Here is a 12421-nt window from a genome sequence, read left to right on the forward strand (position 1 = left end):
TACCGAAAAACTGTATACACTTTACTCTTGGATGATTGGTTTTCGTAGGCATATTTCAAGTGTTGTCCAGTAAATAAAATTTGCGACCAAATCAAATGTTAAATTTATTTTCTTGACAAAATGTTCTGAAATTTAGTAGGATATTTAACCGATTGCTGGAATTATGTATACAGAACGAGGAAACTATTTGTAATGAACCTTGACTGTGCTTTAAACGTAATTTGTAATTAATATAATATTAACCTGTTTTCGGAGATGCTGTGTTCAGTGAGCTGGATTGTCTGTTCATTAAGCTTTTATTGTCTTCATCAAAGAAGAAACATTATCAGCACGTACTTCTTTTTGACATGTGTTCTGGTAATGAAAACTACACGTCTAGATTATTCAGTTCTATGAACACATCTTGGAAGTCCTAATCCTGAGGAACAAAAATTATCCATCAACTCATCAACATGTCTACTAGCTGTTATTGAAGCTATACACTTTATTTATATGATTATTTCATTTAGCTGTATTTTAATGTGTACTAACTAGAAAAACAAAATATAATAGAAGGAGCTGAAAGAGAACTTCGAAATCCTGCAATTTCCTTCTACTTGTTTCAATGTATGACAATAGTCTTTTCTTGTAAATACAAATTCACTAACCAAATTAAGTTATCAATTTTACTTAACAGTTATGTCTAATCAAGGATTTCAATCATTTACACACTTTATCAAGTTGCAATGTTCACTGAATAAATGTTTTCTATCGTTCATTTTAAAAGTAATACATTTTTCTCTAAGTTGATACTAACTCTATGTTGAATTGATTCAACTAAAGTTATAAGCCATAGTCTTTTCCATAACAATTTACCCTTTAAGAGATTTGGTTACATCGTTGATGAATGTTACTTTGATCTGATGTGCGTATATTTTGACTGTAAGGTGTTTTTAATAGTCTTAAATTATAAATACTTATTTTGTTCAATGAACACATGACTAGTATTTGTCTATTAAATTAAAAAACTAAGATAATTTATTTTATTTCATTTATGTTTGGTTCTCTATCATTGGTTCTACAGGGAACATCTTCGCAGTTAGCTCTATATCTGACTTTCGTACATCAGTTGATATTCCGTTTGGTCCTGCTGCTTCCCCACTCTTAGTTTGTCTGATGACCATGGTGATTTCCTCGATTGTTTTTGGGGTAATGGCTGTGGGGAGGTCTTTATGTGCTGCTTCGATGTCCAGTGGGTTCAGTGGAACTGGTCTACCCAAGAGCTCTTCAGAGTATTTAACCCACCTATTCCATTGTTCTTGAATCCCAATGTTTGGTTTGCTTCCTTTCTCTCTTGACTGGTTGTTCTGATTTACTATATTTTCTCGCTGGTTTCTTCGTTATATCATGTAGTTGTCTGATATTTCCTTCTCTTGAAGCTTTTCCCTCTGTCATTGCTAGCTGTTCCACTTATTTCTGCCCATCGGCTTTAATGCTACTCGTAGTTTGCTTGTTTGCTACCATGTATTCGATATACCCCTTGACTTTCTCTACTCTTGTTCATGTTTTGTTGATTGTTATTTTCTTGTTCTTTTCGTTCTTGAAGTTTGCCCAGGGTTTCAATAGAGATTCGTTCTCTATTATGATGTTTTTTGGTGCTCAGTAGCTCCTGACACGTTGAAGTTAGTGTATCTTTGATCCTTTTCTAGTTGTCATTCATAGTAGTTTCTTCTTTCAGTAGCTTCTGTAAGGTTTGAAACTTGTTGTTCAGAGCTATCTTGAATTGGTTGAGTTTGTCAGTATTTTGAAGGAAGTCTACATCAAACTTTTATGATGTTGTTTATCCAGTTCTTTTTAAGCTTCGCTTTCAACTTGTTCACCATCAGGTGGTGACCTGAAGCCATGTTCGCCGCATCTCTGACCTTACACCTTCCATAGAACTTTTTATTGATGCTGATGTGATGTATGGGGTTCTGTGTAAGATGATCCAGTGAAATGCATGTAGCTTTGTGTACGTGTTTGTGTTGTAAATGGTGTTACCGATAAGCATTTTGCTGAGGGCAAGTAAGTTTGTAAATCTCTCACCAATCCATGTCGTCACATTATATTATCATATTCAGTGTTGTCCATTCCGACCGTGACATTTGGATCCCCATCTGTATGGTCAGATCATTTCCTGGACATTTCTGTATGATTGCCTTCAGCCTTTGATAAAACTGAGCGTTATCATCTTTGTTGTCACTATTGGTAGGTGTAGCACTTGATGACATTCACTGTATTCCCATGCCCCTTTGTTTTGAAGGGTTCTTTGTTGATTGTGTATCCATGACATTCCCATCGTATAAGCGTTTATTTTGCTTCTTTGAGCAGGATCAGTGGAACTACTTGTGTGTGGGGAGGCATTTTCTTCTTCATGCCTAGAGCAAAGCAGGACATCACCCGAAGTTAATCTTTCCCGTTCAGCTTAAGTCCAGTGATTTTCACTGATTCCGAGCACCTCCATATTGTATCTTTTCATTTCTGAATTTACTTGAACGGTTCTCCCACATTGTGCGGACTTTTCATGTAGCTATGTTACTCGTGGTTCTAGTTGTCAGAAGGGGAATTGGCCTAGAGACTTCCAAAAAATCTCGGCCTTTACCATGAGGCGTCATAACTCTCGTAAATGAAGGCCTCTGGAGTCCAAGGACAGAGTTTAAATGACTTGAATGATTTTTCTCAGCTGCCGCTTGTCTCAGGAAGGTTGTTTCCTACAGGATGGGACTGCTAACCTCATACAAAACCCTGACCCTTTACCCAGGCTCGGAAGCTGGAGTAAATTAAAAAATACTTCAGGCAAAGTTACAACGTTCCACAGAAATTCAAATTTTCTACTTACTATAAAATTCATAATATTCAATATCCTCAGCTCAAAGAGATTGCACAAATAAGATATGAGAAAAACACTGATTTGGGATAGTAGTAACCCACACTGAGTGATGGACTAGCAGCCTTCTTACGAACAAGGGGAAGTACGTTAAGTGCATTGTCCGATTACTTTAGATGCTTTCATTTAACCTATTGACTCAGAGACATATAGATAAATGAAAGAATAGTAAATGGATTTCGTGTATCACTTGTAACTCAGAGCAGTTAAGTTGAGTGCACCTTTAATATCTAGTGTCCGTCTGTATATTTTAAGATTTATTTCAAGTTTATTTATTTATAACACACGCTTTCAATTTTTCTTTCCATTTCTTTAATCATATTCACTTAAGTGAATTCAGTGCTTAAACAGATGTAAATAAGATATTTTCGGTAGAGTCGTTTATGCAGAAATATCGTTTCTAAAATATTTATACACCAATATTATTGTGAAAGAATAAACGAATACTGAAAATTATCCAGTTTAACTTTAAAACAAATGGATTTACCAACTCTATTAAAAACCTGGAACAACAGCATATAGTTTGCTGTTCTATGCGTCATTTGTAATTTGATAATAAAACACAATTATTCAAATGAAACCATTTGTTTGTGTATGTGTTGCCTTAGAAATTATATTTAATTCACTAATGTGTCAATATTTACAATTTCACATTGAGTAAATAAATGTAGACTGCGTTTGAATTAATTTTCTAAATCAAGTTTAAAAAATGGAATTCATCCATATGGTACTACTGTCAAATCATAGCAGTGTGACAACCCACACCTAGAAGGTACAGATTGTTTCTTAGATCTTGCTGAACCAAAATATGGACGACTATTTTGTCCATTTATAGATCGCTGGATTGTATTTGAACCTGGGTTTCTCTAACTAATAAATCTTATTTTAACTATTATGCTTGGTGACGTATTCTATTTCATTGTGATTATTGACTCAATTAGCCTTGATTGGTCTAACATTTTCGTATAAATATTCATGTATATTAGAGTAAAGCCTGATGACGATCTAATTGAAAACAATTGTTCGCTTACATGTGTTGTTCTAATTTTCACAATGGGAATCTTTAATATTCTAAAATCCTATTTTGACCAGTTATTCTGGTATATTGTCAGTTTTCAAATTTAAACTATCTGCAAAATCTTCAGAACACCAGTCTAATACAATTACAATGTTCATAATGTGTATTATATCGATTATCACTGAATGAAATTAACTATACTGGGCAAACAATACTTTGAATATCCAAAATTTAATATAATTCTAATTTATCAGTCGAATCTATTATAGCCTTCTATTCCTTATCATTTAACGTATTTGGGAATAACTGACTTGATTTTCTGGATATCTTTCTTAATGTCGGCTTTCATTATAAACAAATGTGACGACTGAATAATACCCTACATGGATCTACTCAAAGTAGAAAGCAAAGACACGAGATTCATATGACAATAAATAGAACAAAATTTGTAGCTGAAAACACGAATGTTTATGTTTTATTCAAAAGGACTTAGAGTTAGCGTTTCAGTGAATTAAACTGATTTGTGTACATTATTCTTTCTTGGTTAATTGAGACAGTTTTAAACAACGATAGTAGTCTTCCTCAGAATAAACATGCGATTATTCTAAGCCTAGGGTATGTGTATGTAAATTGTCAAAGATGTTGCTTACACTCCTCTCATTCAATTTAAACGTTCACTGTCATACAGTCTTTATATGTCTTCTGTATATTTTTCACAGAACTGATGAAGGAATCAATCTGGTAGCAGCAGATGTTTTTGAAAAAGCGTACCTAAACGTTTTAGAATTTCAGCAACTGAATAGTTGAAAACTATTTGAAATAGTCCGACTGTCTTCCTTTTTCTAACGTATGTACTTTAGTGCTTTCAAATTTTGTTCGTTTAGCTGAACTGTAATTAATGCGGAAAAAATGTCTTCGTTAATAATGATAGTAGTAATAATAATCTATCTTTCAATCATTTCTCCAGTTTGCTATCAAAGAGTACAAATTATTTACGAAATATAATCTCCACTTTCTAATAAGTCCTCCGCGGGTAAACATCGAAATTTTTCTTGTCAAATATATTGATTAAACAAATCATCCGGTTAATGTTTACTTTTATTAGGTGTGACGTTATGGGAAATATTTACATTTGGCAAACGACCATATGAAGATGTTGATACTGTAGATATTAAGGATCATGTAATCAAAGGTGGACGTTTGACTCAACCTGACATATGCACCTTGGACGTTTATATGGTATTGGTGAAATGTAAGTGAATTGCATAGATTATACTCAGTAGAATTAATAGTAATAATAATAATAATTTTATGTATATTACTGGTTACACCTTCATGGTAAGAAGGCATCTATGGCATCAAAACGTAAAAATTTTGAAGCACCCTCAATAGTTTATAAACTTGGTGCAAGATACACCGACGTTTTAAAGAGTTCACTTCGTTTGTAAGAACAAACATTTTGAATAGTGATTTAGCAATGTCTATTTAAAAAATTTACATTTCCCCATCAGCGGTTTATCATAAAAGCTAGTCTTCTGTAAATATCCATCACCCACATATTATGTTGGAAATCTGTATCTTGCATAAAATAAAAGAAATGTACCCCTCTGAATATCCACATTTCCGTCATTACTATTAGAAAATGATTTAATTTAGTTTGTCGTCAATAAATATAGATTAGGAACCTCTATGAAGTGTTCGCAAAAGTCAATAATGACGTTTATATTGGTCTACAAAACTTCGTTTTTGTAATGACATATATCTTTTTAACAGATTTATTCTAGTTAACATTAGAAATCAAGACATATATTTCGTCGTAATCGGGACTCGAAACCTGGATGTACCTAGATTCGAATGTTGATAATTGCCTTAGTACACCAACACAATAAAATGTAGAAGGTTTATTACAGTTTATTGCGTGTGTGTTGTTAGTCAAATACAAAATTAGAAAATAAATTACTCAACAGCCCCTTTTTAGGAGCATAATAAACATTTCATTGATAATCTACTTCGAGTCTATAAATTTGCGTCATGTGATACCTTTGGTGAGCATATTATCCATTACTATATGGTTTACAGTCGAATCTACTCTAAGTAATCGTTGTGAAAAATATATCAGTAATAGATATTAGCACAAATAGAAAAGTCTCATTGATCAAGTTGTACCTTAACCGTAAATGTTAAATTATCTGGTATGTTATGAAATGTATAGTGATATATATATGAGTATGTGATTGAGCAAGACACATTTGCTATACAGTTAATAATTACCTTTTAGTCTCCGCAACAAATTTATGGTATTTATATTTAACAAACCTTTACGTTTGAATTCATTTTACTCTGACAAAGTAGTCTATTGAGTTACACTTATTCACCCAACAGCAAAATATATTCTATACTAGCTTTTATCAATTGATAACCAGTCAGAAATACATCATTTACAAAAGTTGTATCAATCTATTTTAAGTGACTACTTATGAAGTAATAAAATTAAAGATCAATAGATGTGATCAAAATTTCTAAACCTTTATCTGTATAACATTGTATTCAGGTTGGATGGAAGATTACGAGTCTCGTCCTACATTTATTGAACTTATGCGTACATTTAATACTTTTTGCAAAACTCCTGGCCGTTATCTATACATTGAAGTAAGCTTATAATATAAATAAAATTCAATCAAATATTGTAATCTTTCAAATTACTTTTATCACGTTCGAATGTATACATTTGTTATGGCTTTTTAATATAGTTTTATATAAGACAAGTAAATTTAGTTTTTCTAATTCATCAACTGAACATGCATAAGTTTTATCAAAGAGAGGTTTTTAAGGAACCATATCGCTCAGTAATAAAATGATCGTTTCGGTTATCATGATATTTCCTTACCTAAACAACTAAGTGTAAAAGTAATGAACTAACTTGTAACCAGCGTAAATCAGAGAAATATTTGGAAACAGAATGCTGTGGTCGGAAACTCTCTTAGTTAATTGTTCAAGCGAATTCTGTATAATCTTGTTTGTGGACCTGGTTTTCAACTTTATATCTCAAGTATTATTAGTAATTAAAGGTGGACTTTTGGTGTACTATTGGACGCAACTTGTGTTCTGCATAATTAACTTCAGAAATTTTCTACATTATTTATTCACAGGTTTCATCCATCTATTAACTCTCTAAGACAGAATTTCATATTTTAGGCACCAGAATGATTTGACCCAAAATAAACTATTATCTTCTGTTTCTGTTACACCCTGAATTTAATTCATCATATATAGATAAAAGTATGCTAAACTGCATAATTGGTTTTACCTCTTTATATAATGTTTCATAAAATTTCAAGCTTTTTTGTCGTATCAGACTTTCTATAAGAAAAGTAAGTGAAAACATATAGCCTCGACCTCAATTTTCGTTTATTTTTCAAGTTTTGTCATAGTGAAAAGTAATCATTCATTCTGACTAGTTAGATCCAGCAAATCCGTACATAATCAACAACAACGCATATTGTAAGGGAATGGAAGTTCGATGGCCAAAATGTCTATTTTTTTGTATTGATCACCCGCTTTATTGTTCAACGTTTGCATATTATTTGTTTCCTTGTCTTACAATAATTTCAATATGAGTTACTAAATTACTTTAAACTTCCTAATACAGGGTGATCAATATGCAATCAATTACTTTCACAACACAAATTCAGGTTCAGGGAACTTCTCCTCTGAGTCTCATGAACTTCAACCAATGTTGTCCGTACGCGGGATCCCTGATGGAGGCACAACGCCACACAGGAATAATAGTTTACACCGTCATCATACCATGTTAACAGAACCAAGTATGACTAGACCTTATTCTTCAGGAAAGCTACTTCGAGCTTTATCTGACCAGCCCAGTGAAAGATCTGATCTATTTTCGGTTGGTCAGACTGGTGAACATACAGAAACACAACTTTTGCTACCCATTCGATCAAATAATAGTAACTCTGGAAACCATTCTACCTGGCAATCACGACAGCATGGAGTTGGGACTGGAGCTTCTTCAAATACCTCTGATACAAATTTTTCGGGGCTAGGAAGAATATGGAAGAGATCAAACTTTCATGACAAGGTCAACACAGATAATACAAGTAAGAATAATACATAAGTTTAATGAGTGACTTCACGTCCATCATTTTCTTCTTTTGATCACGAACCATAATATATAGATTATTTGTGCGTCTTACGCCATATAAACATAGACTTGTAATGTGACTTACTTTAGATCCAACGGCGAATTCTTCTTAACAAATCCTTTCCATTCTCATAGACTTGATGGAATGGTTATTCAACTTTTTACGAAGTCAAAACTGACAAGTTACCATTCGGATAATTCAAATCTTTTCTAAAATGATACAAATAGATAACCTATGATTCTATACTTTACAGTTCTAGAAGGTCTGTTCAAGTAGATTAGTGATGACATTTTTGACTCCTAAGTACGTGTTTATGTATCCGCACACATATCCCTATCTCATATGTGCTAGCCAATTGAGGCTTAAGTTTAAACATTCGTAAAACTTTAAACACCTAACACAAGATAGATGTATTTAGAAAGTAGTAGTTATCTGTGGTGATTTAAGAATCTGTTCATCAACTCATCAATTCCCTTTCAATATCATTCACTGAGCACCGTAAATGATATTAGTCAGAAACTAAGAAAAAACATTTAATTTATTTTGAGTTGATAGCTTGATCAACTTATTCACTTTGTGAACGTTTTCTAAGAGCTCAGTAGTACATGTATTATATTGGATACATTTTTCCCTCGTGATTGCGAAATATGAATTGTAGGAGACCAGGATTCAGTCGACGAGAATTAGTATTTTAATGATCAGTTCTAATTCATATCAAAGCATTCAGTGTATCAATAGTTTGACGGTAGATCATTTTCTAAATAAACGCAGCAAATTATAGTTGGCATGTTATTTTAACTTTGTATCGCATTTTCCAACAGGTTTGTTAAAACAACGCAAGGCTCCTTTGGCTTCTCGAGAGGACTCCTGGTTAAACGATATTCCTAGACAGTCAGATCATTCTGAATCAAGAAGCTCTGTTGCTTTATCTGACCCAGCTACTGCTTCTACCACTGCTAAAACTTCCGAATGGTCAGGAATATCACCTTATAATCAGTCACGCAATCATTCTAATTTTGGTGGTAAGAATTTAGAGGAAATGAACACTAAATTCAGTCCACACACACATGGCAATTCATCAAACAGTTTTGGAAAAAATACTGTTTCAGACTATCTACTTGATCCACCTCCACCACCACCTGTACCACGTGGCTTACCAGATGAATATTTGCAACCGAAAACTAAAAATCCTACAAATACATCACACGCATACAGTAGTGCGCTGTCAAAATCGATGAATTATACTGAATTGGGCCCACCAATGGTTACCAATCCTTCTACTACTAGAGGTTTGTGTTCAGAAATGCAGTACATTTCCCTATAACTTAGCTTCCATTGTAGATACACATGAATAAACTTGACTGCTTCTTAATATCCAATATCAAACGTTGCACTAAATCATTGTTTGACTATTTTTATTTCCTAATTGGAGAATTTCAATGAACGCTAAGATTACCATGCCACTGGTTACTACCTTTTGATTATCTCATTCACTCAATACAGCCATTCAGAACTCTATTAGTAACCTGATTACCTTGAGTTCAAAGTCTCTAACATTGTTTAATAACTTAGTTGTTTCGTTAACACAAGCTTGCTCTATGATCCAGTTACTCCTAACTGTTAAGCGTTCATGGGATCTGACGTTAAAGTAACTTTGCGTAAATTCTGGAAAGGAAATCATTGAATAAACCATCTGTACAATTTTTTACTGCGTTTTCCTATTCAACATAGAACGATACTATTTATCACACATGGTTAATTTGCAGTTTAATCAGCCTGAAAGAAACGCGTTATCTTGTAGGGCCAAAGAAATGTCACTGAACCTTAGCGAAATTATCCAGCAGTCGGGTCACTAAATGCCGAACAGTTCACTGATTGTCCTCAAGGTCAAAGACAATCAACGTGAGTCATTTAATCGCACACCATGGACTGTCCCATACGGTGATGGTCACAATTTCTTCCTTGTACCTAATCTTGCTGATATATTTCTGTAATAACGTCCTTTGTGTTGTATGGCCATCCAACCATCCATAGTACCTGGATACGAAGAAAGGGTAATTCACGTTAGGTTCCAACCACGAGGTGTGACTTAGAAGTTAGCTAGTTCGTTACACTATCCCCGTCTAACTCGAACAGTTGATGATCTAAAATCTCATATACTAGACTTTCCATCTAATAAATAATATATTTGTGATATCTAATGTTTTGCGCCATCAATATAAACACTCAAGGCATACGACATGATCTCTAGTCCCAATTGGGTGATCAGCGACTAGGGTCTAAACAACAGTATGAATCATCGTTTTATGTTCATTTATAGTTTTATTTACAAGAAATTAGTGTTAAGTATTCGGAAATAACTGTAGGACGATTGTAGACTTAATTTTTATGAATATAGACGTTGACACTCTATATCTACCAGTAAATACCCTTGTTATTCAAATCCAGGTTTGAAAGTCCGACAGTTGAATTGCTTGAGTCGCTAATACTTCTGTGTATGACACAACTATGTAAATCAACGAGAGTTGAACCGATGGTGTTTTGAGTTCTATGCTGCATTTGTTTAGAAAGTAATTTCTACTAAATTCTTACAAAATAAACTGAAAAGACCATTTCTGTCTGTCTTTGTCGACTTGATTTACTTTTCCTCATTTTTCAGATGAATACTTAAGTCCGAATATGCAGCCGCCAGAAGAATACTTATCTCCGATATCCGGTGGATTTAGCGTAACCAATCCAGAGTACTTAATGGAAACATACGGTCATCCACAGCAATACCCAGAGCCAAATACATTAAAACAAAGCACAAATCCTGCTAGCGACTCAAATTCCCCGCTGAAATTTCAGGATAAAACAAACCAAAAGTAAACCCTATACTACTGTTTGTTGTTATCGTATCTGTTGTTGCTGTGGTTTTTTCGAAGCAGTTACTTTTTGCCTAATTAAATACATTTTAAAAACAAATTCTGCTAATAATATCAAATTTACTGTTAACACTCTTACTCGTCAAATTTCGTTTTTATTTACGTTTTGCTGCCCGTTTTGTTTATGTATGAAATTTCCTTGGTTTCTTTTGCATATTAGTGAGTCATCCTCGCTGGAATTATAGATACAACATTCGCTGCCAACCCTTCCGCTTTTTCCCCACCGGAATAGTGAAAAACAACAGACTATTCATTTTAAAATGATACAACAGTGACACTGATGTTTGTTACTTCCTTCTATTTTTATTTTATTATTTGTCATACCTATAAAAACCAAATAAAGAATGATCAATGTGTAAACACTCCGGAAGTCAATGCATAAGCATGTTCACAGTGGATTTTGTATGGTTCATTCATCGTGATGATAGATATTTACATTTTTCCAACGGTTAAAGAAAAAGTCAAGGATGAATGAAGAACAATAATGCTGTAAGAAAAAGATGCATCTCAATATTCATTTGTCCTCCTTCTCCTTCCGTAATTTTAATTTCAGTTTATTGATTACATACAAACAGATACTACTTCTTACTAGCATTTTTACCAAAGTATTACTTCATACCATTGCTTCCTGTGTATTTCGGGTAATTTTCTTTCCAAAAACCATTCAATTTATCCTGAATTATAATTGCTTGCTTGTCTATGGACTCACTAAAACTGTTTGTTGGATTGTCGTCTATGCATCATTCATTGTTCCCAAGATAGGCAGAAACCAGGACCATGAGGATATATATTGATATACCGCTTGTTCGTAATGAGCACTGTTTGCAAACACTGCCTTATAAACCAAACATGTTTCAGATGCATTTATTGTCAGATTCGGCGACATTTTAATGTAAATAGACATCATTCTTTTCGTTGTCATTTGCATGCTGGTTCTTTTTTAAAACAAATAATATGAATACTCTGTCTATTTTACATTGAATCCATTATAAAACCAAGTATTGAGACGATATGTTTTTGAAACTACCTACTAAAATAATCCCAAGTAGCAAAATGAAGTTCGTTAAAATGTTATCCCACAGGTAAGAAGTTTCGATCAAAAATGACGATATACCTTACCCTTTGTCTGAATTAATTGTTACATAAAAGTAGTATCTGTACTGAGTGAAAATCAGTCATCATAATATTAAAAAAAAAACAATTGAAAGGGAAGCATCGTTGTGAATGTAATGATGAGAGAATTCTAAGTGGTTTCCACTTAAATTTCGCCTACATGCCAAACAAGTAGTTTAAGCTCACAGATGTTGGTTATACCATAATGTCTTGTTCTTTAAATTACTAAATGCTTGAAAAATAAACCGTCTCATTATTTTGGACTTATCTATAAATAAGCAAATAAATGGGACAGGACTTG

At 33.4% G+C, this 12421-nt stretch overlaps 1 protein-coding gene across 1 annotated transcript in view; it reads left to right on the plus strand.

Annotated features, from left to right (window-relative positions):
- Smp_093930.1 overlaps positions 1 to 11192 on the plus strand; it is a gene marked incomplete at both ends in the record, with an annotated part of 59899 nt that extends 48707 nt beyond the window's left edge. The window contains 6 exons of the mRNA XM_018788832.1: positions 5031 to 5177; positions 6477 to 6572; positions 7573 to 8040; positions 8907 to 9371; positions 10742 to 10948; positions 11169 to 11192. Coding sequence (XP_018654338.1) covers positions 5031 to 5177; positions 6477 to 6572; positions 7573 to 8040; positions 8907 to 9371; positions 10742 to 10948; positions 11169 to 11192 — 1407 coding nt within the window. The remainder of the gene's footprint in view (positions 1 to 5030; positions 5178 to 6476; positions 6573 to 7572; positions 8041 to 8906; positions 9372 to 10741; positions 10949 to 11168) is intronic.
- Positions 11193 to 12421: the final 1229 nt, after the last annotated feature.

The sequence above is a fragment of the Schistosoma mansoni genome, chromosome W, assembly GCF_000237925.1.
Source record: "Schistosoma mansoni strain Puerto Rico chromosome W, complete genome".
NCBI lineage: Eukaryota > Metazoa > Platyhelminthes > Trematoda > Strigeidida > Schistosomatidae > Schistosoma > Schistosoma mansoni.